The sequence below is a fragment of the Microchirus variegatus genome (assembly GCF_963457635.1).
Source record: "Microchirus variegatus genome assembly, chromosome: 23".
NCBI classification, from domain to species: domain Eukaryota; kingdom Metazoa; phylum Chordata; class Actinopteri; order Pleuronectiformes; family Soleidae; genus Microchirus; species Microchirus variegatus.
Window position 1 is genome coordinate 6,035,583 of NC_139824.1, and position 22,115 is coordinate 6,057,697.

General features: G+C 39.3%; 1 protein-coding gene across 1 annotated transcript; it reads right to left on the reverse strand.

Annotated features, from left to right (window-relative positions):
* Positions 1-14,577: 14,577 nt before the first annotated feature.
* On the reverse strand, positions 14,578-21,057 carry ptcd1 (pentatricopeptide repeat domain 1; the record flags this gene model as incomplete). The annotated part of the gene is made up of 8 exons (XM_083909323.1): positions 20,505-21,057; positions 19,630-19,770; positions 19,247-19,465; positions 19,052-19,153; positions 17,084-17,740; positions 16,220-16,336; positions 15,879-16,061; positions 14,578-14,823 (listed from the first exon to the last, which is right to left on the reverse strand). Exons 1-8 carry the CDS (start codon positions 20,979-20,981, stop codon positions 14,578-14,580), a joined length of 2,142 nt encoding a protein of 713 aa, XP_083765449.1. The 5' UTR covers positions 20,982-21,057.
* Positions 21,058-22,115: the final 1,058 nt, after the last annotated feature.

Sequence of the window (22,115 nt, forward strand, 5' to 3'; positions counted from 1 at the left end):
ACTTGTGAGATCTCACAAGTTTCACTGTAGATGCCAATGTGAGTAAATGCACATGGAACACAGCATAAATGAAAGATTTTTTTTTCTTGTCTAAAAAAATATTGCATTTTAAAGCAAATATCACCTTTAAAATATGCAGTAGGAGCTTAAAAAGGCATGGAGGTCATGTAACACGTGGACATGAGCTGTGCAAAGTCTGACAGAAAATGACAGAGGTTTTAGTAAAGAGATGTCTAGGCATTCTCTCTTTTGGCACAGCTTGGCACCATCTGTGCCATTTGAGATTTCTTAGGTACCAAATAATTAAAACCCATTTAATTTTAATTGGTCTAAAAAGAAGAAAAAAAAAAAAAGTATGAAAACTCGCTGTAAATCATTGCTCCCTGTGCGGAGCGTAATGACAACTCGGTGTTTCAGTTACACAGCGCCATAGCTCTGGCTTACCTTGGTCAATGTGGGTGATCGACAGCTCGTTTTAAACTTCTAAACTCATAGAATCGGGCTCCGGTCTCCAAATGCGCGTGAATCACTTCATTGGCGAGTCAAAAGGACATACATGTGTATGACGCATTTGCGCAGACATTCGCCCTTCTCTAATCAGAACGATGTAATGACGATGTCAGACTGGGATTTGTCCCCAAAGCATGCTGGGAAGTGTAGTTCTTCATTATAAGCACTTTTGTTCCAGTGGAGATAACTTGTTTTGATAAACAGCAAAGGTAAGACATTTCTGGTTGTATTTCTTGAAAGTCAGTTGTTGTTTTGCTCTTATTTTGGGGCTGGAGCCGTGAATCTTGGTCGTAGAGTGATAAAAATGGTACCGCTGGAATCTGTGGATTCTCCGCTGTCCAGCAGACCACATGTTTTTTTTGTTCACATAATCACGCTGAGGGTCCAGTGCCCCTTTTCAATATGTGCGCTGTACCGCTTTTTTTCCGTTCCTGCTGGTTTGGTCCATCTGTGTTTTAACTGTGTTTCGTGAACATAAGAATAGTTTATATGAGCTTTTAGCTGAGTTTCTGACCTTTCTGTGGGTATGCAGCAGGTCTGTGTTTATTAAAGTTAGATATGGTTTTATGACGCTTTTGTAGCTGCGTGCGACGGTACCGGGGGCAACCGTGAAGAAGAGGTTAATTGAATAAGAATTCGTGAACACAACTGTAGTCTGTAAGATTAATTTAATCTTGCAATATTAAGTTTTTGGTTCTGCCCGTTTGCCATTTTCAGAATAAATATTCCACAGGTTCACTTTCCTGACTGATGAGTTTTTACCACCTGTTCTTAAGAACTTAAATAAATTATTCATGATCCAAACTAAAGACACAGCATACACAGATGACGGGACATGTCTTTGGAGTTGTGGGACTTACAGTTGACATTGCGAGTGGCCGTTGAGTTGGGGCACATAGAGATTAACAGCTGCTGGATTGCCTGTAGGAGAAAAACACACTGAAGGGTTAAAAACCACCAGGATCCACAGTGTGAAGGAACACCACATGTGACAGTGCAACTTACAGTAGGTGCTGATCACCACCACATCAGGAGAGGACATGGAAAAAAGAAAAGGTCATATAGATCAGATCCACAGCCTCAAACTACCATTTCAAAATAAAACGTTTTTCATGCTTTTGCAGTGAGTTATAAATATGTAACTCACTGATCCCAGTTCTCTGTTGAAGAAGACAGAGTGGGCATGAGAGCACGAAGAGACACTAATGAATTATCCCCATCTGAGACACAGAAACAAAAGACGTATGTGTTAAGCAGCCGTTTTACACAAAAGAGTCTTTTGCAACTTCACCCCATGACGCACGCACACGCGTACATGAGGTGACGTGATGGGTTGGTAATGGTAGGTCAGAGGATGAGGACTGAGAAGGAAACGCCCGTGTGTGAAGAATAAAATGAAAAATAAACAGTGCTTAACATATTTATTAGACCACCTGTCATAAAAACATAAATATTTTTAAAATCTTTCAAAAACTTTAAACCTTAATCAAGAAATAATCACATGGTTCTCTGTTTTTTTTTTGTAAATTTCATGAATTCTCATGGATGACAATAATAATTATATTTTAGCTTTAAAAATATCATTCTGGTTAAAGAGCTTCTATATACTGGTGTATTAACCATTACAGAAACATAAAGAAGCATTTTGATAGTTACCAATGCTGTTAATTTACAGCAGTTGTGGCATAAACTTTACATTGGGTGGTGGTCTAATACATTTGTTAAACACTGTGTGTGTGTGTATATACACGTATATATACACGTATATATACACACATATACGCACATTTATACGTACATACACAAATATAAATATATAAACACACATACATATACACAATGTATAAATGTATATATACACATACTTATATACACACACACACACAATCGGGTCCATAAATATTGGGACATCGACAAAATTCTCTTTTTGGCTCTATACACCTCTACAATAGATTTAGATGAAACGAACAAGATGTGGTTTAACTGCACACTTTCAGCTTTAATCTGAGTGTATTTACATCCAAATCAAATGAACAGTGTAGGAATTACAACACTTTCTATATGTGCCTCCCACAGTGGTATGCAAAAGTTTGGACACCCCTGTAAATGTTCATGATTTTCCTTTAAAAATCATTGGTTGTTTGGATAAGAAATTTCAGTTAAATGTATCATATAGGAGACAAACACAGTGATATTTGAGAAGTGAAATAAAGTTTTTATGATTAACAGAAAGTGTGCAAGAATCATTTAAACAAAATTAGGCATGTGCATAAGTTTCGGCGAAAAGATTAAGAGAAGAATTTTGTGCATCCTCATTTTGCAGAAATAACAGCCGCTAAACGCTTCCTATAGATTCCAATTAGAGTTTGGATTTTGGCTGAAGGTATTTTGGACCATTCTTCTTTACAAAACATCTCCAGTTCAGTCAGGTTTGATGGTTTCCGAGCATGGACAGCGCGCTTCAAATCACCCACAAATTTTCAATAATATTCAGGTCTGGGGACTGAGATGACCTTTCCAGAACGCTGCAAACTCCAAATATAGGGTTTCCCCCAGAAAACCTGCTAAGCCTGGTGGTAGGGCCTCTCAGGCAGCCCACAATTAAAATAAATAATATCAATTGTATTCACTTAAATCTTAAAGCGGACCTAGACCGGAAGTTCTAATTAACGCTGTTTTTTAGTGTATCTGCGTCATTACCTTGTTTACGAAGCCCTAAAGTTTCGAAACAAACAGTTCAGCCACTGCTGAGAACGCTGTGTTTTATTGTAATCTCGGGCTCAGCGAGATCTCTGAAAAAACACGGTCTGGTTACGTAAACAGCAGTTCTCCTGAATTGCAGATCCTCCGGCTCAAGGCACTAGTCCAGCTACATCCGGTTTGCGTACATTGAACCACAGAAGTAGAATAATGTCCGTTGTGGAGGTGTTTCACGAGCGACAGTGTCTTCTGACTCTGGGTCTGACTCCGGGTCAAAGTCATAAAAGGGACTGCGGCTGGGAGTCGTGACGAAGCTGCATTGTTAAAACAATGTTTTGATAATGAGCAGCAGTGCATCCACCGTTCCAGAGGGGGAGCTGCGCTTCTGAGAGTGGGTGTGCTGATTATGTCACTTCAGGGTATCGGCCAAACACAAGACAGTTGGGAAGGCTCTACGCTGGCTGGCCAATCACAACACACTCTGTCTTCTGGGTGTGAGATTTATGTCTGAAATATCACGGGTGAGCACAGCGTCAGAAAAGACAGATTTCTATCGGCTCGTTTACAGCAACTAGGAGGTTTTGGACCATAAAAACAAGTTAATGTATGCAAGTAGAACTCCATAACTAACATATACAGGTCCATAAATATTTGGACATTGGCACAGTTCTCTTTATTTTGGCTCTATACACCACTACAATGGATTTGAAATGGAAAGAACAAGATGTGCTTTAACTTTAATTTGAGGGCATTTACATCCAAATCAAGTGAACGGTGACCCATTACAACCCTTTCTATATGTGCCGCCCACTTTTTAGGGGATCAAAAGTAATTGGACAAACTAAACAATCATAAATCAACCTTTCATTGTTTAATACTTGGTTACAAATCCTTTGCAGTCAATTACAGCCTGAAGTCTGGAAGGCATAGGCATCAGACATCAGACACTGGGTTTCATCCCTGGTGATGCTCTGTCAAGCCTCTACTGGCACGGTCTTCAGTTCCTGCTTGTTCTTGGGGCATTTTTCCTTCAGTTTGGTCTCCAGCAAGTGAAATGCATGCTCAATCAGATTCAGGTCAGGGGACTGACTGATAACATTCCATATTTGCCTTAAAAAACTCTTTGGTTGCTTTTGCAGTATGCTTTGGGTCATTGTCCATCTGCACTGTGAAGCGCAGTCCAATGAGTTCTGAAGCATTTGGCTGAATATGAGCCGATAATATTGCTGGAAACACTTCAGAATTCATCCTGCTGCTTTTGTCAGCAGTTACATCATCAATAAATACAAGGGAACCAGTTCCATTAGCAGCCATACATGCCCACGCCATGACACTACCACCACCATGCTTCACTGATGAGGTGATATGTTGTGGATCATGAGCAGTTCCTTTCCTTCTCCACACTCTTCTCTTCCCATCACTGTGGTACAAGTTGATCTTGGTCTCATCTGTCCAGAGGATGTTCTTCCAGAATTGTAACAGCTTTTTTAGATGTTTGGCAAATTCTAATCTTGTCTTCCTGTTTTTGGGGCTCACCAATGGTTTACATCTTGTGGTGAACCCTCTGTATTCACTCTGGTGAAGTCTTCTTTTGCATGTTGACTTTGAAACACAAACACCTACCTCCTGGAGAGTGTTTTTGATCTGGCCAACTGTTGTGAAGGGCTTTTTCTTCACCAGGGAAAGAATTCTTCGGTCGTCCACCACAGTGGTTTTCTGTGGTCTTCCACGTCTTTTGGTGTTGCTGAGCTCACCGGTGCATTCTTTCTTTTTAAGAATGTTCCAAACAGTTGATTTGGCCACACCTAATGTTTTTGCTATTTCTCTGATGGGTTTGTTTTGATTTTTCAGCCTAATGATGGCTTGCTTCACTGACAGTGACGGCTCCTTGGATCTCATATAGAAAGTTAACAGCAACAGATTCCAAATGCAAATGTCACTCCTGGAATCAACTCCAGAACTTTTACCTGCTGAATTGAAGATGACATAACGAGGGAAAAGCCCACACCCATCCATGAAATAGCTTTTCAGTCAATTGTCCAATTACTTTTGGTCCCCTAAAAAGTGGGAGGCACATATAGAAATTCTAATACCTACATCGTTCACTTGATTTGGATGAAAATACTCTCAAATTAAAGATGAAAGTGTACAGTTAAAGCACATCTTGTTCGTTTCATTTCAAATCCATTGTAGTGGTGTATAGAGCCAAAATAAAGAGAACTGTGTCGATGTCCAAATATTTATGGACCTAACTGTATGTGCAACAGGAGCACTCTATATGAGCTTTAATTAAGTAATCGGCCAGTGAATGTTTAAAAAAAAAAAAAAAAAAAAAATTATCTAAAAGTAAAATAAATCAACAAAAATAAAAAGCGGTAGTGCCCCCTCATCTGCGCTGTGCTGTACTCCCTCTCCTGCGCCATGTGCTTCTCCGTCCCCAAGCCGGCTCTACGTACCCAACGCAGACTTTTCTCTGCACGCAGCTTTATCCCTACATAAAAATAATGATCTTCATGACGAGGATCAAGTACAGTCGGGATAAAGTGCAGGGGATCCAGTCTTAGATCTTAGTTAAACGTGTTGACAGACTCTTAAGAGCAGAGCGCACTTTTCATTGTTTTCTCTCAGTGGTCTCAATCTTTGTGTAGAAGACGCTTTTTCTAAGTAGAAAGGCCTGGACTGGAATAATTTTGAAAGAATAGAATTTAAAATATGACCAATTTCGATTTATAATTGATGATGAATGTTGAGGTTGTACTCATCATGTAGAGATGTCCACACACCTGCAGTGTTCTCCGTCTCCTGTGTGACCTCCTCTAAGAAGGCATTGAGTCTCTCTTTGTTGAAGGACAAACTGTCCCACAGCCACCACAGAGCCCACACATTCTCCTGAAACAAAAAAAGTGCATCATTAACAACATTTCGTTATCATTTTAGGTTCATTTCCCTTGCATTTTCACACAATCATGAAGACAAATGGTTGCTCATACCACAAGGTAACAGTTGTGTCATCCACAGGTGTATATGAAAATACTTATTTGTTCCCTGCCAAATACATGGGGGCGCAGCGACCTTGTTCCTCGGTTTAGAAAAATACGTGGTGTATAAAAAAATGTATTTAAAATAAATAAACAAGCAAGGCTCACAGAGTGGTCCTGTTGCACATATATGTTAGTTATACATATATGTAAGTTATGTAGGTCTACTTACATACATTAACTTGTTTTTATGGTCAAAAACCTTCTAGTTGCTGTAAACGAGCCGATAGGAAGCTATCTTTTCTGACGCTGTACTCAGCCGCGATATTTCAGAACTAAATCTCACACCCAGAAGACAGAGTGTGTTGTGATTGGCCATTACCTGGAAGTGACATAATCAGCACACCAGCTCTCAGAATTGCAGCTCCCCCCTCTGGAACGGTGGATGCACTGCTACTCATTATCAAAGCATTGTTTTAACAATGTTTAAAAAATACCTTTGTCACGACTCCCGGCCGCAGTCCCTTTTATGACTTTGACCCGGAGTCAGACCCAGAGTCAGAAGACACTGTCGCTCGTTGTTTCGAAACTTCAGGGCTTCATAAACAAGGTAATGATGCAGATACACACTAAAAAACAGCTGTAATTGGAACTTCCGGTCTAGGTCCACATTAATATAGTATTTTTTTTTCTTAGAACTTGTTAATATGTTTGGTTTAGAAAAACAAGAGTAAAACACACGTTTAGTAGAAAAAGCACATAGATTCTGCAGAGTTCAAAACTATGCTGTTCACACCAAGCTCCTTCACACTTGCAAAGTGAGGAACAACAAGTCACACTTAAAGTCAGGAAAATGTTTGGACTGGCAAAAAAAAACTAAAACGGATGTGGTCTCTGGGATCTGAAAGTGAAACCAATGTGGAAGAGCCTTAAACCTTTATTCTCTTGAATCACCATTTGTATGCAAGCTCATGAGAAAAATGAGCCATGTTTTTCACTATCTGATGTTTGTAAACATTTTCCTGTAGAGTTTATGGTTTCAATCACAAGTCGCAGGTCTTCTCTGATACAGCATTATGTCCATTTTGTTTACTGGGGTCCCATTTAGGGTAAAATAGATGATAAAGTGGGAAGGCTTAAGGGCATGGCTAGTGTGACCGACAAATGGTGTCACACTCATTGACCTGATGGTCTTCACTCTTTCAGTGAGATCGACCCCATGTTTCTTGTTCGATTTCACACTTTCATCCACATATGGTGTCCAAAGAATAACTTGAAGCAGAACTTTCAGGTCCACAAACAGAATGTGACAGTGGATGTGAAATGTACAATACCTTAAAAGTGCCTAGAACAGGTAGAGCTGGAGTCAGAGGAGCATGGCTGATTCTCAAAGCTAAAGCCCTCGTTACCAACAGTAACAAGGCCTGGTCTGGGTACACCTATGAAAGATACATCACACAGTTATTAACCGTTCATTACAACCCATTTAAATGCTCACGTGTGCACTTGCTTACCTCCTGAAAGAGCCGTGGGATCTGTACGTGTGTGCCATGCTGCGTGAGCAGTATTGAATTCGTAACGTCTTTTGCTTCCTGGTGTCCAGACACAGAGGAAAGAAAAGTGACAATAATCCCTTTGTATGTTACTAAATGGAATTAATGAAAGTAATTAGATTAAAAAGAAATGAATTGTGAATAAAGTGGAAACACATACAAGTAGAAACTGTGGGGGTGGTGCTGGCAGAGAAGTCGACAAAGCTGAACCACAAGGTGCGTTGACAATTTTGAGTAAACTGGTCCAACACAGAGACTAGATCAAGAAATAAAATCAGATGTTTGGACAATTACTGAAAATACAAACTTTTAAACATTCCCCATAAGTGCAATAATGTTACATATTTATTCATCCTATTTGCATTTACAACAGCTTTTGAAGATGTAAATATTTTGTTTTGATCATTGCCCTTTTTAATCTGTCCATGGCCATTTTTTTTTTTTCATAGTACATTTTTAAAATGCTCTGATCAAGCGTAGCATGCGCTCCTTCTATCTCCTTATAGTTGAGATTTTTATTCCATCTTCCATTTGATTTTTATATAGGAGTGGCATTTGTACATTTGGGATAATAAAAGAAAAGTGCTTCAAAATAGGGCTAAACAATTTGTGCAAATAGCAATTTTTCTGACAGGGTTTGCATCAAAAGGCACAATGAGATTTTTTTCTGAATGCAAAACGAAGATTGTTAAAGACTTACATCAGTGAAGACTGAAGGGCAGCAAGTCTGAACCCTGAGAGCAAACCTCACCAGTTCAGCACGCTTCAGTGGAAGAACATCTACAGAGTAAGACAACATTCTGGGTTTGTTTTTCTCACCTTCTTGATTAAAAAAGGCTTATTATATAATACGATATTATGTATGTATGTATGTATATATATATATATATATATATATATATATATATATATATATATATATATATATATATATATATAGACATATTATTATTATTCATTACACACACACACACACACACACATATATATATATATATATATATTGACATATACATATATATGTACACATATGTTTTTATATATATATATATACATATACATACACACATACATATACATATACATATACACACACACACATACATTAAATAAATGTGTGTTTGTACATGTATAATCACATTTGTCTGACCTTTAATTGGCTCCCATGTTGCATTAGAAGAGAAGAGCTCTGCTGGCTGAATGACCATCAACTTTGGTGCCGTCGCTGTTTCAAAGATGCGTAGATAAAAATGGAAGATGAGTGGAGAGAAACGGGAGGCCGGGGCATTGACTGAAGGGAACAAACTGTTGCAAGCCAACATCAAATTTCCATCCATGCATGTGAAGAAAGGGATGAGGTCTTGAATTGGCTGGAAGCTAGTGGGTGCACAATCAACAACACAAAGTTACCAATCGTGTACAAATAAAACTGTCCATGAGATTTTATATTCACAAATTTTGAAGCTTCATTATACCGACTTACTGTCTACTATCAATCTATACCATTATTGAAAATGATAATTTTCTTGATTTAAATTATTTCTCATAACTTCCCGAAGCCCAGAAAAACAATTTTATTTCATCAATAGCAACAGTGTCTGCTCATGTGATCTGAAAATATGCAGATTATGGCTATGACTACAAATTTAGGGGCGGGAAAGAGACACCAAAATACGATATTCTCACAATCATATGTTTTGCTATTCTCACACAAACTTGAGATTGTAGTATTCTAGTAATGTCCGTCAATAGTAGTCATTACATCCTAAAATGTGTTTGAGCAACAGATATTTGGTTTCGAAAATAAAATATTCAAACTTGAAGAAGATGGAAAATGTCTTAATAAATAAAAAGATAACTGAAACAAACCTTCAAGGTCAGAAAAATGAGCTGCAGTAAACAGAAATGTTCAGGTTTAATATTGTTCAAATACCAAAAGTACTTGAATGCATTACCATGAGTTTAGTTGCTAAATTTTCTTAAATAACTTATTTGAATAGTTATCTGTGCAATTCTATTAATTCAATTAAACTTACGCCCCCTCCCTTTTATTAAAGGGACGTATGATGACACTGAGTGAATTCTCAGAAAAATTAAGTTCAGGGGCAAGTTTAAGGGCTGTATCGCCCTCAATATTGAGATATTCAGAGACCACCCTTGGGAGCAAGGGCTACCCAGAATGCATTGCGTGTTTTCACATAAGAAAGATGGTGCCGAAAGCAGCGAAGCGAGTGTGATACAAATTAAGTATTTTCTTTGTTAATAGAGATATAAAAATGATGAAAACCATTGCATTATCTTAGTTTAGGCCCATATTATGGATTACCGTCATTGTTGCGTAACATTTATTTTTATTTTACGATAGGAATTGAAATTGGCCCGTAATGTGTCATTTGCTCATTGAAAATATTTTTTTTGCAAAGACATTAGACAAAGACAAATTAGGCTTGTTTCAATTAATTCCACAGAAACAGAGGGAAATTAAGTATCTGTGCGTCATAAAACACTCACAGTTTGGAATCATCGGTCTGGACGACTCGTAGGTAGCGACACAACTCTCTGTACCTGCAAACAAAACACAGCCAAGCTTGGTATGAGAGACGTGTGTGTGTGTGTGTGTGTGTGTGTGTGTGTGTGTGTGTGTGTGTGTGTGTGTGTGTGTGTGTGTGTGTGTGTGTGTGTCTGTGTGTCTGTGTGTGTCTGTGTGTGTCTGTGTGTGTCTGTGTGTGTCTGTGTGTGTGTAGACCTGTATGTCTATTTTTGTGAGGAATAAAACTTGACATTTTTGGCATGTTCTCACAAAAAGGGATTTTTGAAGATTAAGACTGTTTGAGTTAAATCTGTGTTTACGTTAAGAGTTTGGCATTTAGATATGATGGTTAAGGTAGTGGCTAGAGAATGATTTATGTCTTCACTAAGTTCTATGTGTGTGTATGTGTGTCCTTGTACCTGTGCTGTCGCTGCAGTAGCTCTGTCCTCAGTTGAACTATCGTCACCTGTTCAATGAGGACGTCCTTCTTGCCTTTGTCTTTACGGATCCCCGACACATTCTGTCCCTTCAACACAGACACCAGCAGGACATCATTCCAGGGACGAACACACAGGCTGCAACACACAAGAAGCTTTCTAGTTGTAATCTTGGGGTACAAAACAGAACACGCACAAAGGTTTTTATAACCCCAGTCCTCGCAATGACATCTGAACAACACATACCAGGTCTTCATGCTCCTCAGCTCAGCTGGGAAAAATATTCTCTTGTAAAAGTCTTGCAGTTTTTGGATGAACTCTGAAGTGAAATCAGCCATTACCATCTGTCTTTGCACTGATGCTACAACCCTGAGAAAAACAAACAAATTCACAATAGAAGGAGATTATAATCCAGGTGAAATAATCACAGACAAAAGACACAGTTCTCTGCGAGAGAACGTTAACTTACCGCAGCAGTAAAGACCCCTTTGCCTCATTAACATTGGACATGGGAGACTGTATGTTGATACCTCTACAGAAATTCATATTAATACAAAAGAAATATGAATATACAGAATTATTCCTGAAAAGGAAAGTGATATTTCTTTGTTTTACACAGATCTGTTTACCCTGAGCCTTGAAAATGCCTGATAAATTCTTCAGTAGATCCCAGTCTCATGATGGCGGCCGCTCTGCCGCCCAGTTTGTCGGCTTTGTTCAGAAACAATGACACAAACTCGTAAACATTTGTGTAACTGTAAAAAAAATTAAAAAAAATAAAACAAATGTTAACATTTCACTACCATCACTTTTTTACATAATTTTGGTTAGTCAGCTCATTTAAAAAGAAAAGGTGGAATCTTTGAGGGAAATCTGGAGTAAAAATGTAAATATAAACATGCTGAGGAGGATCCTTTAAAGCAAAAGTCAGTGAGAAGAAAAACCTGACATTTCTCCACAGTGAGGGACCTAAGCCCCATTCAGATTTTTTTGATAAACCTGAGCCAACCTTTAACAACCACTATTACTGTCCGACATCATCAACACTTGTTTTTTTATATTTTGAGGAATGTTTCTGAATGTACTGTAAGTAAAATATGTGAATGCCCAGATTTTTATCCATATAATGATCCTTATTGGTTACATTTATGCAAAGATGAGGATGACTCCTAATGACATCCATGTGTTAAGAATTCAATTTCACAAATTTCCATAATATCCTCACTGTAATTTCAGCGGTGGGCTGAGTGACATAACAGAATATGTGTATAATGCACAGTGACGTGCGTGTGCGCTATGGATGTTGCAGATCAACTGTCCCGTTGGTGTTAGTGCATGATAGTGTATTTTGTATGCGTTTTTGTTTTTTTTTAACTGAAGGCCCTGACTGAAACCTCACGGTACGCTACTGCATTTCAGAGTGGATACATTTCTTTTTTTTGTCTCAGAACAGCTTTGCTGTGGAACTCACTCAAATATGAGGCACTTCTCGTTTGGTAGGTTCAGACCATATTCTTCTAACGTCTTTCCTCTCAGGAAGGTTGAGAACTTTGCAGAAAGCTCTTGTTTGAAATTCTGCAGCAGCATCTCTGAACAAGACAAAGACAAATGCAATGGCATTTAAACAAATGTCATCACAGTTTAACAAATGGTCCAGTCTTTTGCCTCCTGTGAGTGCCAGTCTTGCCTGCATGTCGGAGATGGGCATCTATTTCAGAGAGAGTGAGGTTAAAACTCTTCAATCCTCCCAGCAATGAGCAGCTTCTCTGGTTGTTCCAGAAATCGCTCCTCTTGTGGCTGTTACAGTGACACACACCACTGTGACTCCACATAAGACACTAAAAAGAACACATGCACACAAAAGTAATGAGAACATGAGAAAACTGTAAAAACAAATGTTAAGTTCTGTGGGGACCTAATGGTGGCAGTGCAAATAAACAATTAATAATTGTGAGGTCAAGTAAAAAAATGATGTCCGTCTGTACCTGCAGTGACATATAAAGCACCTTTAAACACTACATTAACGCATACCTCTGACGCCAACTTATCACAGATGTAGCAGAAGCACTGATCACAAATGAGCTGGTTACTGGCCACAGGAGCACCAACCGCACAATCTGTCGCCCTGAGCAGGACAGAAGAGAATTGGTGTGCAGTCATGGTAGTATTTGTCAAAGTGTGTGCGGCAATTTACTCACGTGAAAGGATGTATGGAACAGTCATAGCGTGCGTGAGGCAGCACCTCAGCGCGACGGGAGAAGGTAACGACCAGGTCTTCATCTAGAGAACTTTGGGATAACACATCATCTGAAACACAAGAGGAGATGGAGCAGCTGTTGAACATTTAGAACCTCCAATCTAACCTCACAAAGCAGGTCAATTAAGTAAATGCAGCAGTTACCACTCTTCATCTTCACTTCCTCCATCTCCACAATGAGAACTGAAGTGTCACTGTTTGATATGTCATGGTCATCATCATCATCACTCAGGATGATTATTTCTCCATTGTCCCCCATTTACTACTGGAATTGACTAGCAAAATATTGGGAAAAACACACAGATAAGTGATATACACAATTTATCTCCAAACGTGTCTGTTTATAATACCAGTCTAATCTCTGAATGAGAAGCACATCAAATCCTCAATGTTTTGCTCGTTTGTAAAGCTGACAGGCTTGGCTCTCTGCTTTTGTGGCAAATGATTTGGGGGTTTTTTTCCACATACAAAAGATATTGTGAACTTTGAACTGTGGAGGGCAGCATTGGACCTCTCGGTTTACAGCCTGTTTGAGTTTATCTTATAGTTTCTAGTTTTCTTGTTGGTTACTGCTGCAAAATCTACAGTTTTAGGAATGATTAAGGGGTTCAACTGTCAAAGAATATACAACATGTAGACGAGGTTTCCTTAACGACTGTAACCAAACAAGATTTTTTTTTGTTTTCTTTTAGGAAGCTAGCCATTAGCTTCCGACAAGGCAGGGAAACCCAATTAGCATGCTTCTTTAAAAATGGCTTGTCAGCAGGATACGTCTTCTCGTTCGTGTATTTACTATCAGGCCTGGTATCGTAACGCTGTTTAAATACATTTTGTGTTTACGTTTGTTTAGTGGGAGAGAAAGAACGCTTACCTTTACTGTTGTATTATCAAAATAAGTGATACTTTTTCGCGCCGGGGATCTCGAATCTGCATGCAACGGATGTGACGAGCTTCTTCTTCGGTGTCTTTATTGGCGACTGAAACTCAAAACCGGAGTGTATTGATGCCCTCTACAGGACTGAACTGGAGTTACAGGTACGTAAACACATTTTACTACATTATATATGATTTGCAGTGCGTTTACCACTACCAATGTACACACACGTACATTTATGCTTATTTCCCTTTTGCAACTACTACATATGGCATCTTCATGATAGCGTTGAAGCTTAATTTCTTACTGAAGGATCAATAAATAATTACATCTAAATGTTTTATTTAAACAATTACATGTGTGACTCACAATATTCACATTTATAGCCACCAAAATGTAATAGCTACTTACTTGGGCCATAATCTACATCCTCAGAAAGGTTAATACAAATCCATGCATCACTGGCAGAGATTGACATGTCTAAAAATACAACCTCCTTGTTGGATGTAATGAAGTAATTTAGCAGGCATTAATTATGACAATTTCAATTCCCGATAGTCAATCTTGACAACCAAAATGAGATTTAAGAAGACACAAACATGAAACAAAAACTTTACATTTATTGCAATATAAACAATCTTTGTGATTTTCAGATTGGAGGTTCTTCTTTGACACAAAGTCCTATAGGCAGAGCTGGATGCAAACAGAGGACCAGGGAGGGAATTCAGATAGATTCTATTACAGAGCAGCACTGCTTGTTTTCTCCTGTTTACGAGAATGATATCTCTTTGCTGCTGCTCTCTGGTTCCTCTGAGCCTCCGTCAGCCCATTGTCAGCTTCTGTATTCAGCTGTGCAGCATCTGTTTCAGTTTGCAGCTCCGCATTTTCATCATCAGCATCCTGAGCAGGCATGAATCTGAGCCACTGCTGGTAGAAACCACGGAAACCATCAATGTGCACCAAGTAGTTGTTTCTGGACTTGTACTGAAATTGAGAGAAGAAAGAGAAAATACATGTACAATATGAATCACCCTTATATTTAAATATGGCTTCAAATGAATTAACCCTAAAAACTGTTCTGGCTTTTACTTTACATCACAATAACTTACTTTTTTGTTTTTGTGAAGCTGCATAACTGTTTTTTCCCCAGGACTAGGAAATGCAACATTTACCTTCTGTGACGTCTTAACAATTGTTTTAGAGTTTCCTTGCCTCCTTGTACACCAAGCTCTTAAACAGTTTAACGCTCAAATATATCCACCGGCTAGTTGCAATATGTGTCTGACTAATGTTTGGTGCTGAGCAGTGAATATACACAGGGATTACTGGTCCAGAACTGTTCCACTGACAACTGCTGCAGCAGAAAAACAAAGCAAAGGCCCAAAACACTAATGACAAAATCCTTTATAAAGCAATAGGTGTATGTACAATAATGCGTTTAAACTTTAGTCACCAGAAACAATCATTTCATCCAAGGCCAATAAATATGACCTTATTTGAGATGAATGACTACACATATCAGGCTGGGTATCACTGCTGATTTCCTGATTCGATTCTGATTCAAAAGCTATGGATTTGATTCAATATTAATTCATTTAGATATTTTAGTTTCTATACCAGTGTTGCTTGATTAAAAGGAGATTTTCACAGTTAGTGCAGCAAATTATACAAACTTTGTATTTGTCTAACCTGGTGCATCAATTAAAAATATTCATAAAATTAAGCTCTAGGTAATTACATGAATGCACTTTTTATTTAATATGGACACAGTGCAACTCTACAGTACAGATGTTGGTGAAAATTCAAACCAGCAGACATTTTAAATCAATTAAAAAGTTGTCCAGCAGAGGGTGCTGTGAGAGCAGCATTTGTATGCACCCTCAGAAGACAACAGTGATGTTATTCTGAAGTGACAATGGAGGACACAATATAAACTAAACCATCCTCCTGAGAGAACACTCACAATCATCTGATCCATTAATGCATCCTTGCAGACATCTGTTCTCACACTCAGTAAGGAGTGTGCTACATATGCTCACCTGGTCATAGTTGGGAGGATACTGAGCAGCAAACTCCAGCTGCTTGATGATGACCTTGTTAGGCCACACCTCCATGTTGCTCATACTTTTGAGAATTGTTTTAAGGTAGACGTAATCCAGTCTGCGTGTTGCTCGGCCAATTAAAGCAGAGAAAACCTGGACGTTAGGTCTAAGTCCTGCCTCCTGTAGAAGAAAACATAGAGCCAGGTTTGATGACAGTGTGTTACTACATTACTGTAGTATTATCATCTATAACTGCACATCAAATACAGCATTTTCTCAATGTTTAAATAAATAAACATCAAACGCATGTATCAGTGATATCAGTTGTCTTTTGTCACCTCCATGTCCTTGAGCAGCTGAAGACCGTCCTTCTCCCTCTCACAGCCTAAAGCCAGGCAACCAAATGTCTTAACATCCATGCGTACGTCGCGCTGTTGCATCACCCTCAACACACTCTGGAAAGAGGAGAAGGAATTTAAAATCTGCTTTTTCACACACAGTTCAAGAATTATCACTGTCACAGCCTCACAGGGTCAGATTGTCAGAAGTAACAACGTCGTGGTTGATATGTTTTTCTCAGAACCAGGGTTAACTTCACTTCTTAGCCAAAAGGTTTGATGTGGACATGGAGGACAGAAGCAAACTTTACATATCCATCCCAGAGGGGACAATCATAACACCAAAATATCTGAAAATCAGTGGGTGGAAGTAATTCCGGTTCTTCACCATAGATCAGCAAGGGTCAAATCTATGGACTCACTTGTTAGCTTAGCTGTTAGCGCCACCCAAGCAAAGCAGCAGAAGAGTCATCACAGATGGGCAGCACAGCGAGTGATCAGTGTCATGTGACTAACAGCAAGTGTTCATAATAATAATAATAATAATAACACTATGTGAATAGCTGAAGATCTTTAAAGGAATAACCTGTCGCACAATGTTCATTCGAACTAGATTTTGTGACAGCCCTAATACTAACATATTGATAAGATAAGACAAGTCACACAGTTGGGAAATTCATGGGAAGTATATTCAATTTCATAAACCCCTCAAAATATCCCACACTGGACCTTTAAGACTTTTCAGATTAAGTGTCTGTAGGGGTTGGCTCCACTTATATGTCATATTTGTTGTTTGGGTATAGGGCTAGGGAATGTATAGGTGTCCTCACAACTATAGCAAGACTAACTTATGTGAGTGTATACCTTTGCAGCCTGGAGGTCACCAGCTTTTGATGCTCTGCGAATCATACAGTTAAAAAATGCGACATCCAGCTTCACTCGATGCTGCTTAGCGACCCTCAGCAGCATCTGCAGAGATTCGTAGCTTGGATTGACCACGTCAGCCAACATGGTCAGAGTTCTGAGGTCTGGACTGAGTCCATTAGCTGCCATCTTCTCCAAAAATCCTGCGGGTCCTCCGATCAGAGCAAGCCTATCAGATGCTCCAACCACTGTGCCAAGGGAGACCACGGCCCCCTTTGTCCCTTCAAAAGAGTCCAGAAGATTAGGGGCAGTGGAGTTCATGGAGTCAGCAGGCAGCGAGAGGTTTTCTTTCTGTTTGACTGGAATCAGCTGGGTGGATTTTTGCCTACTGACCGACTCCACATCATCTCTGCATGAAGCAGGCAGGAGAAACAACTGCCTCTCCAGAAGATCGACATCTATTACATCCTCACGTCTGGACTTTGACTTGCTGACAGAGACATGTTTTTTTTCCTCCTGACTCTCCCACTCAGGACTAAGCAGAACATCAGAAGCCATGGTAGCATCACCAATCCCACAATCCCTTGCCGTTCTTAAGAGGAGGTTATAGTTCTGCGAGTCTGGACGAATCCCAGACATCAGCATCTGGCGCCATATCTGAAAAAACAAAGACATCTGAGCAAACATTTTAAAACTAGATATCGGTACAAGGTGGTATCTACCGAAACCTTCACCTTCACAGTTTTTGTTGACAGACATCAAACATGGAGGTAAGAGACAAATGTACTGTGTAAGTACCAATTAATTAATATCCCTTTGTGATATCTTACAAGCAAATTTAAGACCATTCATATTTGCTTTGGGGAAATAAGTTTGTTTTTTGGTTTTTTAGACCTCTCAAGGACATTTCGTGGGCCTAATAATCACCAATAATAGAAAAAAATGAAGTCTTAATAAATTATGTGAGCTATACATGATTGTCAACTTTCCCAACCCACAGGACCGAGAACCGATGTTATCAGGTGAGATGACGGAACAACAGCTCAGATCCCATGAGAACTGAGACAATGCCCGACATCTGAACATTAAGTCGTCATCGCAGCTTCTGGTGAACAGCGTGCCAGATCTGATACATATAGTTAGTAGGCCTTATTTCAGAGTATTTCAACTTAAAGATGGCTGAAGATTAGAATGTTCTCTCACAACTGGTACTAGGCCTAAGGCTGAGCCAAACCAGACCTCAAAAACCAGTAGGAAGCAAGTCTACTGCATTGTACTTTTCCTGGAGTCGTCAAACTTAATGTTTTTTTTTAGGGCTGTCAACATTAACGCGTTAACGCAGGATGATTGATTTGTGGAATTAACGCGTTAATTTTTTTTAACGCACTTTCATTGCGCTACGGGTAGACGTGCAGTTTATGAACAGGCAAGGCAGGCAACTGCTTGGGGCCCCCGACACTCGGAGCCTGATGGCTGTTGCCTAAATGCATCCCCGTCCCCCTTAAACAACAATGGTTGATGTGCAACGACATCTCAGTAGGGAACCCCCCCTTACGAACAGCAGCTAACATTAGTGTCAGAATGCTAGCTGATGCTAACGCTAACTAGTAGAAGCAGTGCTTCAAAGGTGCTGATGAGGAATTTCCTGAGTTATTTACAGTGCATGTATATTTTTACGAAGTTTGTATAGGTTTTTTAAAAAGTTATTTACAGTATTTTATTGTTGTTGTGTAAAACAGGGGTCTACAGCAGACTGGGTGTTAAAAACCCTTTGTATCCATCACTCACTCAAGTACGCATGCTGATAATGATATGAATTTTACGTTGGTTAAAGATTGAAATATGCTTTTTATATAGCTAAGCATGACATTAGTCATAGATTACCCTCAGCTCTGTAGTGTCCCCTCTCCTCCACCAGTTCCAGAAAACCTGACACACATTTTTGTAGGTTTGTGTAAACATGTGTACCTGTAGAGCAAGTCTAAATCCTGCATCTTTGTCCGTAAAGCAGCCCATCAGCAGGTAGTGGAAAGTCTCCTGAGTTACAACATGTCCATTCTGCATCATCTCCTACGAACATGCACAAACACATAATATAAACAGAAATCTCACATGATCACCTGATGGACTGATCTCCGTCTGTACATGATGCAGGTTTCATACCCTCAGTATGTGAATACAGGCCTGAAGGTGGTTGGTGACGGCGTGCGTCTTGAGAAGAGCGTGGTATGTGATGGTACTGAGTTGATAGTTTTTGCGGCGCAGTTCCTGCTCTAACTTCAAAGCTTGCTGAAGACCGGCTTGTTTCGAGGGAGACTCGGCACAGGCATTGAACAGTGCGGTATAAGTCGCATCGACAGCATTGAGACCTCGCTTTTTCATCTGGAAAACACACACAAGCAAGAATTGTATGGAAATCATTTCTTAAAAGCTAAATCTATGACCAAAAACTGAAATATGCTGACAAAAATAAAATGACTTAAAATGGCTTTTAAGCAGCTTTTCATCAGTTTTAAGTGTAACCGCAATATATGAAATATCCCTACATCATTATAGAGTCTGAAGGCCTTTTTCGTCTGTCCAGCTCGTCCACAGCCTCCTATAAGGATAGTGTAGTTATATTCCTCTGGCTGGAGCCTCTCTACATGCAGCATGTCTCTGCTGAACAAATCCAAAGCCTCCTGCAGCTGTGAGGAAACAAACAAAAAAATCACATTTACAAACACAAAAAGTCTGTTGTCAAGTTTTTTTTTCATATTCATAGCAATTGCTCATCATCTTAAGACATATTTCAAGTACACATTTTGGCAAAATGTCCCTTTTGCTGGGACTAACAAGTGAGCTCCAAGTTGATTTTTAAACCAGACCCTTGCTACATGCTGCTGTGAAACACATGTCAATGTTAATAATCTCTTCCCTGAACCAATTGCTAAATAAAGTGGCAAAAATCTTCTGAGGTTTTCTCTACAGTCTTAAAAGAGTCTCTTCAATTTAAATAGATCTGGGATCAAACCGGCGTTACTTCACAATTAGAAGGGCTATTGTGAAATATGTCTTAAAACTATGGATGGCCCAATACCACTTTTTCATATCATAAACTAAAGTATCTACTGATACCGATATCAGTCCGATAGTAATTTACAACATTTTAAACTATGGAGCTGTTGACAGGGACATAATTCTTAAATTATGTAAATTAAATATTCTTCTCCCATTAGAAAAATAAATAAACAGCACAGAGCACTCAGCTAAAATGCTGTTGCTGATTTATTATCATCATCCTTGTTTATAGTGAAGCATGCGATACATGAGATTTTAGGATTGTTGGATTTTACATTTGTATGTCAGATTCATTGGTTTTGACCATTATCGGACCGATACGGAGTATCGTATCGACTCATCCGTGTCCCCTCAGACTGACCTTGTTGTCTCTGATCAGCTTCTTGCACTGTAAGAAGTACCAGTACGACGTGTTTCTCCTCATCGGAGCTCTCCACGACTTCTCTTCCTCCTCCTCCTGCTCCTCTTCTCCATCTCGGTGTCGTATATCCTGGATGTCTGGGCTGCTTTTTCTGTACGACCTCCTGGAGGACATGTCGCTGGACAGAGATCCGAATCTCGCCGTGTCCTCTGGGTCTGAGGTTGAAGTGCACCGAGGGTCCCTCTCCCGCTGCGAGGCGGCGGACAGGGACACACACCTGGCCGCTGCCCCTTCCGACAACCACCAGAGAGCCGACGCGAGGAGCCTGTGTGACCGCTGTTGAGATCCATGCTGAAGCTCCCTCACGTTCAGGCCTGTGTGCGAGCTTACAGTCGCCGGGTACAACGACAACTTGACAACAGGGAGCGACAACCTCCTCCCGTGTCGCACACACGAACCGGCGACGGATGTAAACATGTCTAAACACTCACAAAACTCACAATTAATCAAAACACACGCAAAATAAAGGTATTCATTGTCAATTATAAGCAAACAGCAGTCAAGTGTGCGTTTAACATGCTGCACTCGGACTGCGCACGATGATGACAAACGCAGCAAGACCTAAATAGACCTAAATAGTAGAAAATTGATAATAATTATAAAGTGCCCCGTTTGGCCCCACAGGGAATAATAACTGGGGTTTTTTCTAATGAAAATGACACGACGTATTACTGTATTATATATTTCTTGGGAAAAAAGCGGTATATATCTTTGTTAGGATCATGGTATGATGGCGCACTCCGATCGATACATCGTCAATTAATTATTACGCCTGAGTCACAAAAGGCTTCCCCTCGACCGCATTCTACGCTACCGCCCCCTGCTGGTTTTAATCGTTTCTGCTTCTTCATAAGGGTGAAGTGAGAGAAGTTTGATTTAGATAAATCGATTATTAATCATTACTACAGTGATCGTTTATTTTGATAATCAATTATTATGCTTTAAAAAATAAAATAAAACAAGTTTTCCTTATGGACAAATGCTGGACATTCCAGCATATCATCATTTTGAGGTTTGGGAAACACAATCGACATTTTTCTAAATTGTCTGACATTTTATGGACCAAATTAAAATACTCGATTAATCAGGGAAATAATTGACGGATTCAGCTATAATGACATGCTAAACTGTACTAATGCAAGTTACTTGCAGCTCCAGTTTGATTTAATTTAAAAATAGCTCAACCTGTCAGACTTCACAGATGCATACATCATCTCAAATTTCAAACAACTTCGACGTTCATTTGTGACATATGTGGCTGGTGCAAATTACTAAATGTAAACATCTACATCAAAGGTCTGGAACTCGCAGCCAGTCTGCCACATGCACCATTGGTGGACTTTGTTTTTTTTTAGTTAAGATTGATTTTACACTTATGATTAAGATTTAAATTGTAAACTATATATAGTTCCATATCAACACAAATGCTTTTATTTAAAAAAAAAAAATTGACATTGCTATATCATGATGGAAAGAAATGTAATCTAATTTTAAGATCATACTGCCCATCCATTGTGTAATTGTTATAGTGTATTGTACAGAGAATAATTC